The sequence below is a fragment of the Diachasma alloeum genome, unplaced genomic scaffold (genome assembly GCF_001412515.2).
Source record: "Diachasma alloeum isolate Michigan unplaced genomic scaffold, Dall2.0 Dall_scaffold_00742, whole genome shotgun sequence".
Classification (NCBI taxonomy): Eukaryota; Metazoa; Arthropoda; class Insecta; order Hymenoptera; family Braconidae; genus Diachasma; species Diachasma alloeum.
The window spans coordinates 44,563-63,840 of NW_021680872.1; the positions used below are offsets into that span (position 1 = coordinate 44,563).

The following is a 19,278-nucleotide window of genomic DNA, read 5'->3' on the forward strand; positions in this document are numbered from 1 at the left end:
AATATAAGAAATGACAAGTTCCACTTTGATAACGATATTTTTTACTCGTAAAATTTGAGTGATAATGAGGGTTAATAATAGTGCCTTTCACGATGTGAAGAAACAATTCAAATAAATAATGAAAAGTTCTTTTCCGCGACTCCGTTTGAGTCCTGAGACTGACGAAGAATGTTGTAAGGATTATTTACACTCATTGTAATACAATAATTATGTACCATTGTACAATAAGATTAGTATATCTGTATAATGATTAATTGGTAAGATTTAGATCGTAGGATTTTCTATCATATGCTCATTTAGCAATTCCATTTATTTACGTTAATAAAGTTAATATTTTTCGAGTATCTTGAGCATTTTTGGTTCTTTCTGGCTCCTGATCATACTTTGCAAGAGGAGGGTCAACAGGTCATTCTCTCCGTCAGCAGCTGTCTAGGGGTAGTATCCGATTGATGGGTTTTCTGAGGATTTGTGTTGTTTTTTTATAATGGTGAATTGTAGATCAATGAGAATGATGAGCTGCCGAAGACTGTTTGCATCAGGTGTGTGGGGACGCTGGAGTTTCTCTGTGATTTCGCCGAGCAGTGCCAGGAGACGCAGCAGAAACTCGCGGAAAAGGTAAGGATAACAAGATTCTTTCACGTCCTCACAGATGGCAAGTTGGGGAGAAAATATCAAGGGAGATTTGTGTTTTGATTCCAGGAAGACGCTAACCCCTCACCCCAACAAATCGAGGAAGAATTCAACAAAGAAAATGTTATTTCCTCTAAACATAAGTCCCTCTCACCGCCGGCTCCGCGCAAGTCAAAAACACCGGTACAACCATCTCCCCCTTGTCAAGACCTTGAGAACATCCCGCCACTGGCCGAATCGCTCCAATCCACTCCAGAAATCTGCGAGAACGTCCTCTCGGAGATTCCGCACACGAAAAAACAAAAAACCGGAAACTCGCAGAGGCGACTTCCGAAAATCCGCTCGGTTACAACCTTGACCGAGGCCCTGAGCTCCCTGACTCCTAAATCCGAAATGAAAGGTGCTCAGAACCCTCTGAGGAGGAAGCCTTTCCCCAAATTCGCGCAAGGTCTTGAAAAAAACCTCGAGATATCGTCAGATCCACCAAAAGTAGTAGAGGAGTCAGTAATACCGCCGAAGCCGGTAGAAATCCGTCGATCTCTTCAAAAATTCATTCGGGACCCTGATACGTCGTCTTTAGTAATCATTGAAACTCTAAAAACTGTCAAAACTCGAGAGAAATCTCCACAAGTCGACGAAACTTGCAAAAAACTCGAGGAAATCGAAGCTAAAGTTGAAGAATCGGTAAAAGAAGCTGCCCAGCAAACTCTAGAAGCACCTCTAAAAGTTTCCCAACTACCGGAACAGCAAAATGAAGAATTGCTCAAGAAAACCCCCATATCACAACCAAAGGAACCATCAGATTCATCAAAAACTGACTCACCTCATCTCCACAAGACTATCCCAGAGGCTCAGAAACTCGGAAAAACAAGTGACTGCACATCGTCATCTGGACCATCTAGACCGGTTGGAGAGGAGTGTCTCCCTAAGAACGGCTCACGCTCCTCATCATCCCAGCCCTCGAAAGCCACTCATAATAACTGGAGAAACTCAGAGTCATCATCCAACTCGTCAGAATTCCGTCGTCATCGTCGTCGTAGGTCTTCCTCAGAGTCCTCATCCTCTTCAGTTCTCACCTCGACCTCCTCCTCCTCAAAACGCAGGAAGTCAGGCGCCATCTACGGCACAATTTCCCAGCTGATTTCTTTGGAGGAGAAAGAAGCCATCGAGAAGTTCTACACAATCGACATGTCCGTGGTGAACGATTCCGCGGTAGAGAAGAAACTCAACCATCTCGACAAGAAGCAGACGATGTGCGTAATCTGCAGCGCGGTCTACCCCAGGATCGACAAGTGTCGGGTTCACGTCTGGGGACACCTTGACATGAAACCGTACAAGTGTACAGCGTGCGACTTCTCCACAGTGACAGTCACCAACATCAGGTGTCACATAAGGAAGAGCCACCTCAAGATCAAGCCCTTCGAGTGCAATTTCTGCAAGAAGCGCTATGTCACGGCGGTTCTTCTCGAGGAACACCTCAACACTCACAGCGGCCTGAGACCCTTCAAGTGCACCGTCTGCTCCTTCTCGAGCGCCTCAAGACAGGTTCTGAGCTACCACATGACCACTCACAAACCCGTTAAGGACGTCACCTGCGAGATTTGCGGAAAGGAATTCTTCTCCAAGGGCCGCATGCGTGCGCACATGATCACTCACAACAAAAATCGCGAGCTCATGTGCAAGTACTGCTCACACCATTTCAGCTCGGCTGACACCCTGCAGAAGCACCTTGACAACGTCCACTCGAGGGACTACGTCTGCGATATCTGCGGAAAGGCGACCAAGAGTCGAAAAGCTCTTCATAATCATCAGAATGTCCACTCCGAGGCCAAGTTTAAGTGCAACTTGTGTCCAAATGTCTACAAGAGCGGGCACATACTCAAGGAGCATCTGCTCAAACACGAGGGCATCCGAAAGTACAAGTGCGATGTTTGTGACAAGGATTTTGCCCAGCAGAGCCATCTGGCTGCACACATGGCAGTTCACAGTGAGAAACGGTTCAAGTGCCCTGGCTGCCAGAGGGCTTTCAATCGACATGATAACATGAAGATTCACACGAAACGCTGCGGAATGTTCAAGGCCAATCCTCATTTACAGCAAGTCTTGAATACCAGGATCAAAAGGCTCAAGGATCATATGAATGTTGATGAGGATGATGAGCCCACACGGAGAGAGGAAACCTTCAGCATTGGACAGGTTATGGTCATTCCTATCACTGCCGGAAAGGGGGAGGAGTGCAGGCTTAATAATGAGGGGGGAGTCAACATTACGGAGAGTGTTATCGGCCTTGAATGCTTTTAGATGGAATTTCAGAGTTTTCAACATTTGAAATGATGGAAAATTCGGACCGGCCCATTTTGCTCCATTTTTTTCCATTTATCTAGATTGGGGGGTGGGGTAATCAGAGAAGATTCTGATGATGAAGAAAACAAATACTTTTAGAATTATGAATTTTTTGAAATTGCGAGAAAAATGAATTTTTGGATAAGAACTTTTTTCGAGTTTTTTTTTTTTTTTTTTTTTCTAAGGAATGGAGTTTTTGATAAATTTTCCATCTGAAATTTCTTCAACTGTAAATTTCTCCATTTTTTTAATAGTTGATAAGAGTAACGTTGAAACCAAGGGATCATCTTCCAACAGTGCCTTAATTCGATATTATTATTTTGATACGAAGATTTTTGATAGACTTAAGTCACCTATCGACATGTAATTAATGACTAATCCATGACATTTGTGGAGTCGTAGGGTCTATTTAAGACTGACTGAATGATCCTGACAAGTTCCTATTTAATTAACTATTGGCATTCGGTATTGAATAAATAGTATTTTTATTTCAGCAGCTGTTGATGTATATTTATAATTTCCCCCTGTACCTGAAAAATTATTCTCACAAGATGAAATGAATTTAGAAAAACTGAACAAAAACCAAGAAAATCTGGTATTTATGCTCATTAGGTAATTATCTCGGAAATGTGAGACTTTAGATGAAAATGTCAAAATTGAATTTTCAGGATGTTTTCGTCTAAGACCACTCCTTATATTTTTTGTAATTTTCTCAATGATTTCAACTACTTGAAAGAATATTTTAATTAATTTCCAATTATTCGATCCGTTGATTCATCAAGATGAACCAGGGAGAAATGGAAAGCATAAAAAAGCAAAAATAAACAGCGAAGGAAACAAAATCGTTATAATAAGCAGAAAATGTGGGACAAACTTTCTCTCCTGACCGAGGCGGATGTCAAATAAAAATTCTAGTTACTTCTTATGTAAATCTCTGCCTGTGCAGACGTTGGAATTTTTCGCTCAAGTGACACACTGACCCATTCTCCAGTTGAGAGGAAAATTTAATTTAATTCAATTTAATCTCGATCTTTTTGTTTGTTTATTCATCTGTGATAATGAGTGAACTTCCAAAGTACAAATTTTTGAACAAGGAGAAGACCAAGGAGATGCTCCAGAAATTCAGTGGTGAGAGGAGTGGATGGGTTCTAGTCGGCGATAAACAGTGGTTTTTTCCGGCAAGATATGTGGAACAAGGAAAGGGATTTTTCGAGTTCAAGGCTAGATCCAGTGACACTTGGGTTGTCAGTTACCCTAGATCAGGTACAACTACATAATTTTATCATAATTAACGTCATCTCACAATTGGTGTGAGAACTTGCAGCAGGGGCAGGGAGATTTTAAAATATTACGTTGAAATGAAATGAAAATAATCGTTCATTTCCAATTACAATTCCAATTCTTTATTTAGGGCCCTAAGATAGGGATTCAAGTAATTTTCTGCTCGCCAACAGCGCAATAGAAAATCTATCTCTAAAAAATATCTCACAGAAATGTCATCACATGTGACTATTTTTCCAATGAAATAGCTCGCAACATCAATAATCAATTATATCAATTATTCCTCGAAATATATGTATATCAAGAAAATAGGACGATATACATGAATTATGATTATTTATCTATGATGATTCTTTTAGGAACAACTTGGACACAAGAGCTCGTCTGGTTGCTTTCTAATAATCTGGATTTTGAGACAGCATCGAAAAAATATTTAGCCGAACGATTTCCATTTCTAGAGTACGTGATCGATCGATCTTAATGAATCAATAATAATTCCTCGCAGCAATATTTTAAAATTCACATTTTGTCTGGGGTAATTACAGGTTTAGCTTGTTCAATCATCCAGAAGTGACTGAGGAATTTGTACAATTAAATAAAGCAGACCCAGAGAAGCAGAAGTTGTGCAGAAAGTTGGGGATGCCTGGGTATGAGGTACTGGACGCCATGGACTCACCGAGGTTCATAAAGTCCCATTTTCCCTTCAGTTTACTGCCAGGAATTGTCAATGTCGGATGCAAGGTGAATTAATTCAAGACATTTTCCCTCACATGAACTCAAAAATCGAATAATAAATATTTCTAGATCATCTACGTGGCGAGGAATCCCAAGGACGTTGCAGTCTCCTGGTACCACCTGAATCGAGCCATAAAGACTCAAGGTTACACCGGTACCTTTGAGGAATTCTGGCATTACTTTGAGGACAATTTAAGTAAAAGAAGAAAAAATAAAAAATAAAAAAACAGAAATTGAGCCAGAATAAAAATTGAAAAATATTTTCAGCCCCTTGGAGTCCTTACTGGGAGCACCTGAAGGAGGCCTGGGCCCTCCGTCACCAGCCGAACCTCCTCTTCATGTTCTACGAGGAGATGCAGCAGGATCTCAACGAATGCGTACACAAGGTCTCAAAGTTTTTGGGTAAAAACTACTCCAACGATGAAATATCCAAATTATGCAATTACCTCCACATCAACAACTTCAAAAACAATCCAATGGTCAACTCTTCTGAATTGAAAGACTGTAAGATTATTTCCGCTGGGAGTTTCGTGAGGAATGGACAGAGTGGAACCTGGAGTGAAACTTTTAATGAGAAACTAGAAGCCATAGCTGACGACTGGATCTTGAGGAATCTCAAGGGCTCCGATTTTGTCTTTCCCACCTTCAATAACAATTATTAATTTATCTCATCAAGAGATTTGTTTCATTTATCTATTTTTTTAATCACCTATTTTGTAAAGAAAAAATAATACAAGGTAGATTTGTTTTAAAAAATCATTTTATTGAAACCCCAGTCAGTTTATGTAATTCTTTATCTACAAGCTGTTTGTCATTGTGTGTGGGCCCCTTTTTGCATTTTTTTACAACGCATGATGTAAAATTAATTACTAATTTTATTATTTAAATCGTCCAATCAGGAGAAAACTTGCCCCCCTCTCCTGGCGTCTCTTGCGCCATCTGCGACTGTGGAAAACTCCAGAAATCAGTAAATTGAATAAATCTTCCGATACATCATCTATCCCGTGTGAAAAATTTTGTACAAAAACCGTAAAAATTTGTGAAACAACGATTTATTAACAACAATCGACAATTACTCATTATGATCCAGAATAATTTCAAAACAATCACGAAATAATTGAAAGTGCAAACATAACCCCCAGACATTTTCAAATGGGAAAATGTTTTGATGAATTGATGAAAAAAAAATTATATATAAACAATTGAGAGATGTTGGTGACACTGTGCAGAAGGGTCCTGAGTGTGGAGAGAAAACTCTTGAGGTTCTACTCAGTTAATTTGGAACATGTGGTGTCAAACCACAGTCGTGAGGGGGGGCTCCAGCAGGGTGAGGATTACGTTGTGGATCAGTCCTTCGATGTCACCAGACTCCGGAGAGATGAGGATAAATCTCTGAGAATCGCGATTCTGGGGCTGCCGAACGCTGGGAAGAGCACTCTAGTGAATGCGCTCGCTGGGAGACAGGTATGGGGAAAGTAATTATGTCTTGAATAATAGAAAAATTGTAGGATTTTTTCAAAATTTTTTCTTCCAAGGAGACAATTATCATTATTATTTTCAAGTCACTGACCCTGCTGCAGTGACTTTTGTTTTTGATGCATCCATGCACTTTCAGATATGTGCAATGTCCGGAAAAGCTCACACCACTCGATCGAAAACGAACGTCATCTACTCGGAGGACGACACCCAGTTGATCTTCATCGACACCCCAGGACTCGTGACGAACCGTGACTTCAACAAGTTCAAGCTCGAGCCGACCTTCAAGTCGGACATTGAGACGTCCCTTGAAAGGGCGGATGTCGTGGGAGTGGTGCAGGACGCCTCGCACCCCTTCAGGAGGCACAAGATCGATGAGAGGGTAATCGAGGCCCTAAAACGCACGAAACCTGGCGTCACTTCTATTCTTATCCTCAACAAAGTCGACAGAGTCAAACCGAAGAAGGAACTGCTCAAACTCGTCGACATTCTCACGGGAGAGCAGAACTGGCCCAATTTCTCCGACATTTTCATGATTTCGGCCTTGAAGAACGATGGAGTCGATGATTTAAGAGTGAGATTTATTTATTAATTTATTTATTCAATTTATTTAAGTTGTTTGCAAATTTTGGAAAAAACCGAGAATTTCGAAAAAATTGACTGTTTATGAAAAATCATTATAGTATAGTCAGTAATTAATTGATTAATTTTTTCAGGCATACCTCCTAGATTCAGCTAAAAACAGAGACTGGGACTTCAGTCCCAACCAGATAACAGACGAACCGACAGAGAAAATAGTGGAGAGAACTGTAAAAGCCAAATTTATGGATGCACTACCTGATGAACTCCCCTACATCCTGAAGATCAAGACAGAGCACCTGGGAGTTCTTCCTGACGACAGTATGTCAGCTATCGTCAACATCAATTGTCCCACGGACCGGATTTCCAAACTCGTAATGGGGCCCAAGGGGGCCAGGGTGAAGCACGTGGCACTGGCTGCTGAGCAGGAGCTCAGTAATGCCTTCAGAACGGCTGTCAGATTAAAAATAGCTATAAATTTTAAGGACAAGTGATAAATTTATCCAAGTTTTATAATTACCCAGTAATAAATTGTAAATGAATAGTGTACATTTTTTTCAATGAATTATTCACTTTATTTCTTCAATGACAGTCGCATGACCGTCATATGACGAGTCAGCTCTGTGATAATGTGATATCTTTAAAATCATTTCCCCTCGTTGTTTTCAATTTTCTTTTCCCTTCTCCTCTCTGTAATATCTATATGTTTATGTGGAAACAGCAGCGCCACCACCGCAGCGCCGCCGTCACACTCTCCCCTCCGATTTCCCGCCTTTTCTCGGCTCTCGGCGCCATTTTTTGTTGACAAATAAACAGAGAGCGTCGGCTGATCGACAGAAAGTCGGAAAAATAGGAAAAAAGCCTGTAAATAATATTTTTAAATAGATAAAAGCAATTGTCTTGAGATCGTGGGAGTTGTCAGAGGATTTTGGTCGTTTTATCGCATTCGTGGCGGCTCAGGGGACACCGACAATTTCCGTTCGTCGCTTAGAATGAGATAAAGGGGGCAAAATGGACTTCCAGTGCACACAGGTCATCGAGGATGATGGAAGCTCCGAGTCCTCGGGGTACAGCAGCCCCAATGACAAAGCCCAGGTGATAATGATCATGTTGAAAAAAATTTGGAGACGTGTTTTTCATTCCCAAGAGGGGAAAATTATTTTTTGGGGTTAAAATTTTGTTCTTGGTGCAGGTCGGGACTTTGGAGATTGGAAATCGTAGATATGCCATCCTGAGGGGCTTGACGAAGGTTGGGAGACACCCAGCTTGTGAAATATGCCTCGAGGATTCTGTAAGTCGAATGTCACACTTTTTAAATTTCATTTCTGCTCCTCATAAATGAGCAAGTAAAAAATTTAAAAACATTTTCACAAGTACTTTTTACACAAAATATATTTCACCATAAACTGACATTAAAACTACAACAATATCAATAATATCAATGAGAAACAACAATCGTCAACTATGGATTTACAACTCGACCTTTCTCCCCCCAACTTTGCCCTCGTCGAAATCAATGCTTTCCCACAGCTTGATTTGTCCAAAGTTCTTGTCAGAGTCCATCTCGTACTTTCCTGGTCCTTTGATGTGGAGGTAGACGAGTTCCTCCTTGGAGGGGTCTATTGTAGTCCAGTCCAGTGGTACCTCAGGTTTTCTGTTAAACATGAGAGAAAAATCAATTAGAAAAAGGTGGAGGTGGATTTTTTGTCCTTACCCCTTGATGGCATAAGTCGTCCACATGTCCAGGAGTTCCCTCTGCATGGCACGATCCTCCTCAGTGGTCGTGGGGTCCATGAAGGGTGATCCAACGACGTAGTAAGGATCATCGCCGTGGGCAACACCTAAAAAACGTTCAAAAACATTGAATAGTGTGTTTGCACCTCATCAATCACCCTCACACGCCTCCTTCACTAACCCCAATCCTCGTTAGTCATCGTCATAGCGTAAGACAAACTGTCAGCGCCGTGGTAAGTGAAGTAGTAGTACCTCATGGGGCTCTTGTTGTACTTGGCCATCAGCTTGATAGCCTTGACACCACCCATGACATAGAGACGATCACCGATCATGTGGACGAGGCTCATAGCTGTCCTCTTGTCAATCGGTCCATCGCCGATGTAGTGTTTCCTGAGCCTCCTGGCGACGTCCATCTGCTTGTTGAGGGGAATTGTGTAGTTAAAGTCAAGGATGTGGGGGGCTAGCTCGTCCCATCTGGCGTCCAACTCCTTGAGAAGGACAGGGTTGGCGCAAAAGTCGGCACCTGGGTAGAGACCCTCCTCGGGGACTACTCCAGTGATCCAGGGTACGTCTAGGGCTTCACCCTTCATGATTATCTCGTGGGGAATCTTGGTGATGAAGGGGGATTCCGCTGTTGTCTTCTCAACGACTGGTCCGAAGGGCGTCATTGGGTTGAACTCGAATACCTGGGGTGTAATAATAATTAGCAAATCATTTGGCTATTTTGTTTGTTCCCTTGAGTTGAGGGCCAGAGGCCTGGCGACCATGAAATCTTACCATAAAATCCATGTCGGTACGCGCAATCTGGCGGGCGGGACGGCTCTTGAGACACTTGACCATCTCGGTGGCGTCTGCCGTTGGGCAGCCGACGATGCTGGCGAGTTTCTTAGCCTTCTCCGGTGCATTCTCGGTGATGGCCCATGGGTTAAGTGCGTTACCACTGAAGGAGAGTCCACCTGGCATAGGAAAAAGATGAAAGATAAAAGAAGAATCAGCTCAATCATCTCGAAGCGGCGTTTCAAAGCTTCAACTCACGTTTGAATAGACCAGGCTTGGTCAGGGGTGTCAGGTATTGATAGTGAACCGAGACACCACCAGCGCTCAAACCAAAGAGAGTCATCTCCTCAGGATCACCACCGAATCCCTTGATGTTGTCCTTGACCCAGTGAATTGCCATATTCTGATCCTTGAGACCCATGTTACCGGAGATCAGGTCATCACCTGTTGACAAGAAACCCAGGGGTCCAACACGGTAGCTGAAGGTGACCAGAATAACATCACGATCCATTATGTAGTCGGGTTTAGTGAATTGTCCGTCGCGGGCCTCCATATGCCACTGGAATGCACCACCGTGGATCCAAATTATGACGGGGAGGGCTTTGCTTTTCTCGGTCAGAGGTTTGTAAATGTTCAGGTAGAGACAGTCTTCAGAGCCGACTATTCTTTCCTTCTGGTTGAGGGGGGTGTGCTGGTACTGGAGGCAGGGGGCACCTGTCTTCAGGGCCACCATATCACCGGTCCACGGGCTCAGCTTTTGTGGAGGCTGTAAGACAATCAACATTTTTCATTGATCTCATTGTATTCTTGGAAATGAAGCTGTGCTAATTACCCTGAAGCGTAGCTCTCCAACTGGCGGCTGTGCGTACGGAATTCCCTCGAAAGCCATAAACTTTCTGCCATTCTGAGAGTACTTGTAGAAACCTCGGACGCCTCCCAAGGGTGTCGTCATTCTGGGGCCATCCGGAGTCTTGTCCTTGTCAAGGGTCGCAAGGGCCAATGGCACCAAGTACAGCAACACCAGCAACTTCATTGTTACACTTGAATACTACGACTCATACCTTCTGGCCAATTCCACTCGTTATTTATACTATTCACTCCCCGATCTGGACTCATGTACCGTGATAATGGAATAATCACAACCGAAAAAACATTATTATACAAAAATACCCGATTATTCGATTTTTACGAAATTTCTCTTACTCGCTTGTTTTTTTTTTCTTTTTATTATTATCATTAATCACTAAACAGCAATCGGTCACGTGACGTGACCCTCGGTGGACAAAAATATTCAACTACTATCGCTTGCACTTTTGATCCTTCATACATTGCACTGATTATACGCTATTTTTCATTGTAAAAACGTTTATGTACAATTACTTACAATCAATTTATTTATAGACTGTATCGAAAATGCATGCGGAGATCGAGGCAAATGGGAAAAATGTCTTCATTTGTGATCTTCAGTCGTCCAACAAAACTCGGCTGAATGATGTGAGTAAACAATAACACTTTTTTTTTTTTTTCAATCGTCTATCAATTATTGAATAATTATTCCGGCATTTGATTACATTTCTTCTTGGCTGTAAACAAAAAATTTTTTTTTGTTTGGGCTTTGGTATTTCGGGAGCAATGATAGCAATGATAATTTCCAATGGAAAACACCCTTTTATCTCCTCTAGATCTAGAGATTCTTTTAGTTTTAATTCGGTGTTAAAAATAGATGGTCTAAATCATGAATAATACAGAAAAACATCATTTTTGCCATAAATAGGACTCTATGAAAAGTTCACCTGTATTATAATACAGGTGTAAAATGTGAAATTATTTTATTGTAATATCATAAAAGTGCCAACTTCTCGATGCAAAGCGAGCAAAAAATCTCGTTTCATCAAACTCGTGTTGTAGAAAATATTTTTTACACTCGAACAACCATTTTTTTAAAAATTGCATAGTGATGGACGGAAATTTAATTTTATTAAATATCGAGTCAAAAAAGTAAGGGCAATTTTGTGATGCGCATATATCAAAAAGCTCCCCTTTTTCATACCTGAAAATGTAACTTTACACACCAGTAACAAAAATATCTACCATTTTCAGGCAGTTCTACTCCCCTCGAGATTTTACGAGCTCCAGGACGGCGCCTCCCTGAAATTCGGGGTAGTCGAGGGTAGATTCTTCCTGAAGAGACCGGAGAATGATTCAATTCTCGCACCAGACACTCCCGAGCCCGGATTGCGATTGAGGAGTGATGACTCCCAAGAGATCTCTGTGATCGAAGCCACACCAAGGCCCCATGATGACGATAGTTTTCGTCGTCCTACGGTTCCTGCTCACAGGAGAACAATTCCTACCATGAAATATCCCACTCCAGAATCAGGAGAGAATCTTCAAAACCTGGAGACACAGGTGAATTCTGAAGACCATCTCCAAGACCTCGAAACGCAATCCTCAACCCTCAAGAATGACAACAGAACAACCAATGACTCCGACATTCAGGTGATGGAGACGCAGGTGGGAGGGAGTGGCCAAGAGGTTAATGACCACCCGGAAGACTTGGTGAACATCCAGGAGATGGAGACACAAGTAGTCAATGATACTTCTAGGCTTCAATTGTCAGAAAATGTCCGAAAAAACATTCAAGAATTTGATACCCAGGTGTTGTTTGCTGCTTCTGGAGATGATGTAGAAGATGACTGTGGTGCTCCTGGAGGTTTAAAAAAAGTTGCTAGTGGAAATTCTCCTGGTAGAAAAGTTGAGATTCACGAGCTTGAGACCCAGAGCTTCAACCCCGATGATAATGATGATGAGCTGGAGGATGATGTTCCTGGATGTTCCAAAACCATGGCAGATGGCAACAAACTTAGGCACAGATATACATACACGATTGAAGGCGTTAAACCCCTGGGAGGCGACCCTAAGAACAGGAAAAACATGCAGGAAATTGAGACTCAGGCATTTCACCCTGAAGATGATGCAGAAGGTGCGGATGTCTTCAGGAGGAATGCTCCTGGGAGGAAAAATGAAATTTACGAGATGGAAACTCAAGACTCTGATCGTGATACTGACAACAACAAGCTCATTTCCAAACGTAAAGGCAACTGTCAAGATGAAAAATCATTGAAAAATGATCCTGAAAATTCCAGACCTCTTCCTGAGGGTTCCAGCATCCAAGACCTGGAGACCCAGGCGCCTCAACTTACAATTCATGATCTCCACACTCAGGCAGTTGATCCTGATGATAACCATGATGATCTTTGTGGGATCTATGATCTCCCCACCCAGACCAATTTCGAATATTCTGAAACTCTCAAACGTGAGAAGGGGGAAGCTAGAGTCTCCAGGAGTCAGAGTTCTTCTCCAGAGCTTATTAATGGCCCTGGGCACATCATCATTGATGATTCTGATGAGGAGGATAGTATTCTTGATGAATCGACATCATTGAGTGAAAATCATCGAACGGCGGAAGAGGCGAATGTTGGAGAGGGAGGGAGTGATAAGGGGAGATTCAAGAAAAATGGAATCGTCAGCGATTCTGACAGCAATGATGATAATGATGATGGAGACAATGTGGGGAAAATGAAGGTTAAAAAATTGGGAAAAAGTTTTGGGAGCGGTGAACAATCATCTAAAAATGATGGCAAATCATCAGAAACTGTTGAGAAAATGGTGGTTGATGATTCGGAATGCGAAACTGATTTTGAGGAGTTCGAAGGAGCTAAAGTGAATGGGAAATCATCGAAGAATGATTTTAAAAATTCCAAGTCATCGAAAAAAGGTTCCAAGTCATCGAAGAATGATTTTAAAAATTCGAAATCATTGAAAAATAATTTCAAAAAGTCATCAAAATCAACTGCTGCAGCTTCTGATGATGACAACACAGATTATGAAGATTTGGGCACTTCAAAAAGTACTTCAAAATCATCGAAAAATGATCTCAACTCATCATCACCTGCAGCTTCTGAAGATGATACAGATTTCGAGGAAGACTCAAGTATCTCTAAAATCATGTCAAAATCATCAAAAGCTGACCTGAAAAATTCAAAATCATCGATTGATTATTCCAAATCATCAAAATCAGCTCGCCAACTCTTAAAAGTGATTCCTGCATCTTCCGAAGAGGACACAGACTTCGAGGATAATCCATCGAAATCATCAATGATACAATCTACTAAAGCATCTTACATCATTTCAGACAGTGAAGATGACGAAAAAACTCCAGAAAAATCATTGAAAACATCGGGAAAATGTCCAAGAACTTCTTCTCCAGACATGACAAAAATCTCTTCCACATCATCAAAATCATCAGGATCCCCTGAGAAGCTTGGGAAAATAATTTCGATATCTTCAGAGTCATCAGAAGGCGAAACTGGCGCTAAGAAACCCTCGAAATCCTTGAGAATCTCTCAAGAATCATCAAAATATCCCCCAGAAAATCATTCCAAGTCATCAAGAGTCCCCAATGGACATTCAGAGGTCGTGACAATCGATGAAACTCCAGAGAAACCTCATCAGGTCATCGAAAACTCATCAGGCAGTGACACAGACTTTGAAGAACCTGCAAAGCTATCGAAATCATCAAAACATGATTGCAAAAATTCTAAATCATCAATGAAATCACCAGATGCATTTGGAAGTGTTCAAGGAGCCTCTAGGACCTCTCATGATAATTCAGGAGGTGAAGAAAATGATTCCAAGATTCCAGAGAAATCATCAAAAAATCAAATTAAAAATGTCGATACCTCTGATCTCCCTCCAGATGTCCTCAGAATGATTCAATCAACAAGAAATTCAGAGGATGATGGCCCTGATGATGACGATGATCCTTATTCAGCCCCAACTCAGCTCATAGTCCAGCCAAAACGTTGGCGACTTACTCCGAAAGTTGATTCAAATAATCTATGTCATTATGAGGATGAAGACGAAGATTTGATTCCAACTCAGAAAATTGATATGGAAACTCTGAAAAATCAAAGGGCTCTTGATTTTGATGACATGGATCCAACGCAGGTCATTCCCATGTCATCAGGTCAGAATGATGATGGCGACCTCGAGCCAACTCAGAAGATTAATTGCTCATCCAGTAAAACACGACAGATTATGGATTTCGATGATATGGAACCAACTCAGCTCATCTTGAAGAGTCAGAGGAATGGGGCCCCGGGGCCATCTAGGGGACATGAAGATGATTTTGAAGTCATCGATCCCGACAAAACTCAGTCCCAGTACTTCGATGATGATTCATCATCAAAAAAGAGACAGGTTAATGACGATGATGATCAGAATAGGAAGAGAAGAATGGGGTTCCTCAATGATAGTGATTCTTGTCAGGTGATCGATGTTGAAGGCTTAAAGCGTCAACACAATCTCCAAAAAATGCAGAAGAATGCACAAGATTCAGGGAAGAGTAGGAATTCCACGCCTAGAAAATTCGCGACTATTCCTTCCTCTGACTCTGAAGACCTCGAAAATGTCCCTGAAGAGAATTCTCACCTCTCCAAGATCACTAAACTCCAAAAGAACCCTAGAAATCTCCCAGAAACACCTAAAAATCCGCAGAAATCCAAGAATTCCTCCAGAAAAGATGCTAAACCCACCCCTAGGAAATTGGCTGAGATTCCGTCCTCAGACTCTGAAGACCTTGACAATCCCCAAGAAAATGTGCATCCTTCCAGACCCTCAAGGGCCTCTAGAAATTCCAAGAAACCCCACAATTCTTACAAAAACGTCAAACCGGTCCCTAAAATCTCCAAAACCATTGCCATTTCCTTAGATTCTGAAGACCTCGATGATGCCCCCAAAAACAATTCCCACCCCCCTAGAGCTCTCCCAGAAACCTCAAAAAATCCCCAAAAACCCCAGAAATCTTCCAGAAACATCAAATCCGCCCCTAAAATCACCAAAACCACTCCCCCCTCAGATTCCGAAGATCTTGATAATGCTTCCAAAGACAATTCCTACACCCCTAGATCCTTGAGGCCCCCTAAAAATCCCCAGCAGTCCCAGAAAAAGCTCCAAGAATCGCAGAATCTCTCCAGAACCTTGAAAAAAATTCCCAAAAAATCGACCCTCACCCCCCAGAAGACCCCGCCAAACCCCGAAGACTCGAAAATCATCACTTCGACGCCTTTCGGCGCCACCCCAGCCAAAAAACGACGATTCAATCTATCTCTGAGGTCCAGGAGGGAAGCTGAGAGTAAGGACAGTGCATTCAGTGAGTCCAGAAGCATCTCCACCGACAAATCCTCTCAGAATAATCCCCAGAGTCACCAAAAAACTGGGGAAAACCTGGAGGACTCCATCACCAGAGACTTGGACAGTATGTTTGGAGGGGTTGAGGACAGGGGTGTTGATCCTGGGGGATTTATGATGACCCAGGAGGTGGTGGACATTTTGAAATCCTCGCAGTCGCCTCCAGGATCCCCCAAGGGTCAGGAGATGGAGAGAAAATCCCCAAAAATTGTCAAAACCCGTGGCCGAAAAACTAAAAAAAATCAGCAGAAATCGACAAATGTCATGGGAAAATCAGCAAGGCTTGCTTCTGGGGATGATGTGGACTCTCAGGAGAATCATCTCAGCAATGCAAAGGGCCAAAAATGTCCGAAAAACGTCTTGGTGAGCATGTCCTCAGAGGACGAACCGATCTTAGGGTTTGACAAGGCCGTGTCAATTGCTGGGCCATCTACTCCGAGGAAATCTTCTAGACTCCAGGGTAAAGGCCAGAAAATTAAGGAAAATTCTGAGGATCTCCTGAAAACCGAGATCTGGGGGATTTCATCGCGTCCTTTGAGTAGTCCGGCTTCTTCGATATCATCACAAGTGTCTGCTAGGGGTCCTGGGACCTCGGGGAAGGGCCTGGAAAGCCCTGGACGATCGAAAGTCGTGAGGATTCCCAAGATTTCTCTCAGGAAAATTGTTGATAAAAAATCTGTCGATGATTCTGAGGACGAGGACTCTGACTTTGAGAGCATTAATAAGATGGCTGATGGCTTCCTGACATCTTCGGGGGTCGGCAAGAGCCCCCCCCGGCTAGGGAGAGGAAGGAAAACGGTGGTGGAGTCGAGGATTCCAAAGATGCAGCACAAGATGGAAAAGAAGGACTTGAAGAAGAATTTAATAACGAGTAAGAGTAAGAGGCAGGAGGATGGCGGCGAGGAGAGATCGTTGAGGGGACGACTAAATGAGGCAAAGAGTGTTGCCTCAAGCAATACTGGGAGGAGCTTGGGAGTGATCTTGGGCCAGGATGATGAAGTGGAGAGGAGTGACGACAAGTCGAAGAATATTGAGGAGGACGTGAAGACTAGCAGGGGAAGAGGAAGGAAAAAAGTGGCGCAAGTTGCTGAGGAGGAGGAGGAGGAGGAGGAGGAGGAGGTGGCAAGGAAGAGAGGACGTGGAAGGAAAAATGAAGAGGAGGACGAGGGGATGAGAAGGAGCAAGAGGGCAAGACGAGACAATTCTGGGGAGTCCAGTCCTGGAGCGGAATCCCAGGAGGTGAGGAGAATCCTCCGTGGGGCTGAGGAGGCCCCTGGGGACCACAGGGGGCAGCAGGAGAGGCTTGAGGATGTGGTGAGAGGGAAGAAGAGGAGGCTCGAGGAGGTGGCGAGCTCCCCCTCGAGGGCTGTGAGGTCCAGGAGTCTTCTGGAGGAGCACAGGACGCAGCAGGTGCTGTTTACTGGGGTCAAGGAGCAAGTGGACCAGGACTCGGTTGCTGCTCTCGGTGGTATCGTCACAGACCATCCCCACGAGGCCACTATTCTCGTCACTGACAAGGTCCGGAGGACCGTCAAGTTCTTCTGCGCCATCTCCAGGGGCATCCCCATCGTCTCCATCGCCTGGTTGCAGTCGTCAGTGGCTGCAAAAAAATTCCTCGACCCCAGCAAGTACATTCTCCACGATCCAGCCTCAGAGACCAGGTACAAATTCAATCTGGGGAGGTCTCTCAATCGAGCCAGGGAGGGCAAACTCCTCGAGGGAAGGACCATTGTCCTGACCTCCAAGCTCTCAGGACCCAGCATTCCTGATCTCAAGACCATGGTCCAAACTGCTGGGGGCAAGTCTCTGGTGAGGGCACCTGCCATCTGGCCTCCTGACTCTGTCATCGTCAGCTGCCCCGAGGATCTACCCAAGGTCAAGAAGATGTTATCAAGAGCGAAAAACGTCAGAGTTCATGTCGTTGATATCGAATTTTTACTCTCAGGACTCCTGAGGCAGGAACTTAACTACGAGGAATTTGCTCTCAAGGTTTCTTAATTACAAATCTTAATTATGAAAACATGCATGATTGGTTTGATAATCATCTTGGGATAATTGTCAGGCTTTTGGGACCTGAGAAAATTCATAAACTTTTTTCCCACGAAGAAGAAGAAGAAAAATAAATGTTAAAACAGAGGGAAACAAAGATTTAAGTTTAAACAAATGAAAAATTTGAAGAAGGTTGAGAAGAGATGATTAAAGTTATTGATTAAAACAATGTTTTAGGTAAAAATTTATTGTTTTTTTTCTCTTATTCGAGGGGAAAATGTCTGAGAGAAACGATGGGACCAGTTTTAAAATGTTATCTTCACCTTTTCACAAGGAAAATTGAACAAGTTGAATTATAACATTTTTTTTTGCGCAAAGTAGGGGTTCTTGTTCTCTGTTGTGACACGGGTGACGTGTAATATTTTTTTTTACCGTGGCGTGGATATTATTTTTTCAAGAGTTGCCAGTGATGGATATCGTAGATTAGTAAATAGTAGGATAATTTATATACTCAAGTGTAATATAAGGAGGCAATGTCGAGAAGGCTAAAAACTCGTTTTACGCTAATAAATAATTTTTTAATGAATCGATGAGGGAAGAGTATTATCACACAGTGATATTTGACGTCAATTATTGATAATTCGTTGGCGTTGCTACTAATTATTCAGTCTATTAGCGTTTTTTAAGTCACTCCCTTCATTGGGCTCATATTGTTCGTTGGAACATTCTCTCTATTGAGTTACCGCGCGGCTTTTCCATTTATTAATTTCTAGTTTTATATTAATTATCGTATTTTCACATGACAATACCAATCAACTTTCAAACAAAATGAGCCCAAATTATGAAACTGAAACCGTACGGAATGACTCGACCCCCCCTCAATATCACATGCAGACGCGAACTGTAATCCTTCGCAGACCACTAGAACTATTTCTCCACTCCTCCCCTGGAGCCAAGAAACCGGATTAGATAGAGAACCTAGGTCTCAACATCCAATTAACCGTAAGAGATTTCCTATTCCACTGCACCCCAGAGAGAAAAATAAATACAACGAAAAAGCCAAGACCTCATTTTAAACACATTTTATTATTTAATACTTTTCATTCTCATACATCTTCAACATTAAAAAAAAAAATTCTGAAGTAAGTACTTTTCACTAAATGAGATGATTGATGAGTTATTTATACCTAGAGCTACAAAAACACGAGAAAAATGCGAAATTAACGACTGTTTCTAGATCAGCCTTTAATTACTAGCACTACAGTATCAATATTCACTCTTTAAATCTTATTAATATTCTTCTGGGGGGAGGGGAATCGACGAGGGGCATTCACCCCTCACCAGAGGATTAGGAGAGATTGAACTCTCCTCTGTGAAGATAGACTCTTGTATATTAGGTTTCGTAGATTGTGGGATTTCCAGGTGAAGGTCTGTTGGTCGTGAATAAATGCTTGCTCGAGGCTGTCCTTGCGGGCCTGGGGG

At 42.6% G+C, this 19,278-nt stretch overlaps 4 protein-coding genes across 5 annotated transcripts in view; 3 read left to right on the plus strand and 1 right to left on the minus strand.

Moving 5' to 3' along the window:
- Nucleotides 1-5,651, plus strand: part of LOC107044434 (estrogen sulfotransferase) — an 11,132-nt gene extending 5,481 nt beyond the window's left edge. Inside the window, exons 3-7 of one of the 2 annotated variants that reach the window (XM_015266302.1) lie at nt 4,068-4,236; nt 4,614-4,713; nt 4,800-4,995; nt 5,059-5,185; nt 5,257-5,651. In XM_015266302.1, coding sequence (XP_015121788.1) covers nt 4,068-4,236; nt 4,614-4,713; nt 4,800-4,995; nt 5,059-5,185; nt 5,257-5,651 — 987 coding nt within the window. Of the gene's footprint in view, nt 1-498; nt 616-699; nt 3,093-4,067; nt 4,237-4,613; nt 4,714-4,799; nt 4,996-5,058; nt 5,186-5,256 lie in introns of those variants that run through there. The other variant, XM_015266301.1, reaches the window with a different exon arrangement.
- Nucleotides 5,652-5,686: 35 nt separating this feature from the next.
- Nucleotides 5,687-7,609, plus strand: LOC107044436 (GTPase Era, mitochondrial). Its single transcript, XM_015266304.1, has 3 exons — nt 5,687-6,453; nt 6,605-7,039; nt 7,182-7,609. Exons 1-3 carry the CDS (start codon nt 6,199-6,201, stop codon nt 7,536-7,538), a joined length of 1,047 nt encoding a protein of 348 aa, XP_015121790.1. The 5' UTR covers nt 5,687-6,198; the 3' UTR covers nt 7,539-7,609.
- Nucleotides 7,610-7,844: 235 nt separating this feature from the next.
- LOC107044433 (mediator of DNA damage checkpoint protein 1) lies at nt 7,845-18,386 on the plus strand. Its single transcript, XM_015266300.2, has 4 exons — nt 7,845-8,139; nt 8,237-8,335; nt 10,957-11,049; nt 11,656-18,386. The coding sequence occupies exons 1-4, from the start codon at nt 8,056-8,058 to the stop codon at nt 17,803-17,805; spliced, it is 6,426 nt and encodes a 2,141-aa protein (XP_015121786.1). The 5' UTR covers nt 7,845-8,055; the 3' UTR covers nt 17,806-18,386.
- LOC107044435 (venom carboxylesterase-6) lies at nt 8,419-11,109 on the minus strand. The gene is made up of 6 exons (XM_015266303.2): nt 10,388-11,109; nt 9,814-10,321; nt 9,556-9,734; nt 8,960-9,464; nt 8,759-8,885; nt 8,419-8,698 (listed from the first exon to the last, which is right to left on the minus strand). The coding sequence occupies exons 1-6, from the start codon at nt 10,586-10,588 to the stop codon at nt 8,515-8,517; spliced, it is 1,704 nt and encodes a 567-aa protein (XP_015121789.1). The 5' UTR covers nt 10,589-11,109; the 3' UTR covers nt 8,419-8,514.
- Nucleotides 18,387-19,278: the final 892 nt, after the last annotated feature.

Excerpts from the sequence above, each read along its gene's own strand:
- LOC107044435 (XM_015266303.2), bottom strand. The coding sequence starts at position 10,588 with ATGAAGTTGCTGGTGTTGCTGTACTTGGTGCCATTGGCCCTTGCGACC. Across the intron at positions 9,735-9,813 it reads CAAGCCTGGTCTATTCAAAC|GTGGACTCTCCTTCAGTGGT; the intron begins GTGAGTTGAAGC and ends TTCCTATGCCAG. Across the intron at positions 8,699-8,758 it reads ACGACTTATGCCATCAAGGG|AAAACCTGAGGTACCACTGG; the intron begins GTAAGGACAAAA and ends CATGTTTAACAG.
- LOC107044436 (XM_015266304.1), top strand. The coding sequence starts at position 6,199 with ATGTTGGTGACACTGTGCAGAAGGGTCCTGAGTGTGGAGAGAAAACTC. Across the intron at positions 6,454-6,604 it reads ATGCGCTCGCTGGGAGACAG|ATATGTGCAATGTCCGGAAA; the intron begins GTATGGGGAAAG and ends ATGCACTTTCAG. Across the intron at positions 7,040-7,181 it reads ATGGAGTCGATGATTTAAGA|GCATACCTCCTAGATTCAGC; the intron begins GTGAGATTTATT and ends TAATTTTTTCAG.
- LOC107044433 (XM_015266300.2), top strand. The coding sequence starts at position 8,056 with ATGGACTTCCAGTGCACACAGGTCATCGAGGATGATGGAAGCTCCGAG. Across the intron at positions 8,140-8,236 it reads GCCCCAATGACAAAGCCCAG|GTCGGGACTTTGGAGATTGG; the intron begins GTGATAATGATC and ends TTCTTGGTGCAG. Across the intron at positions 8,336-10,956 it reads AAATATGCCTCGAGGATTCT|ACTGTATCGAAAATGCATGC; the intron begins GTAAGTCGAATG and ends ATTTATTTATAG.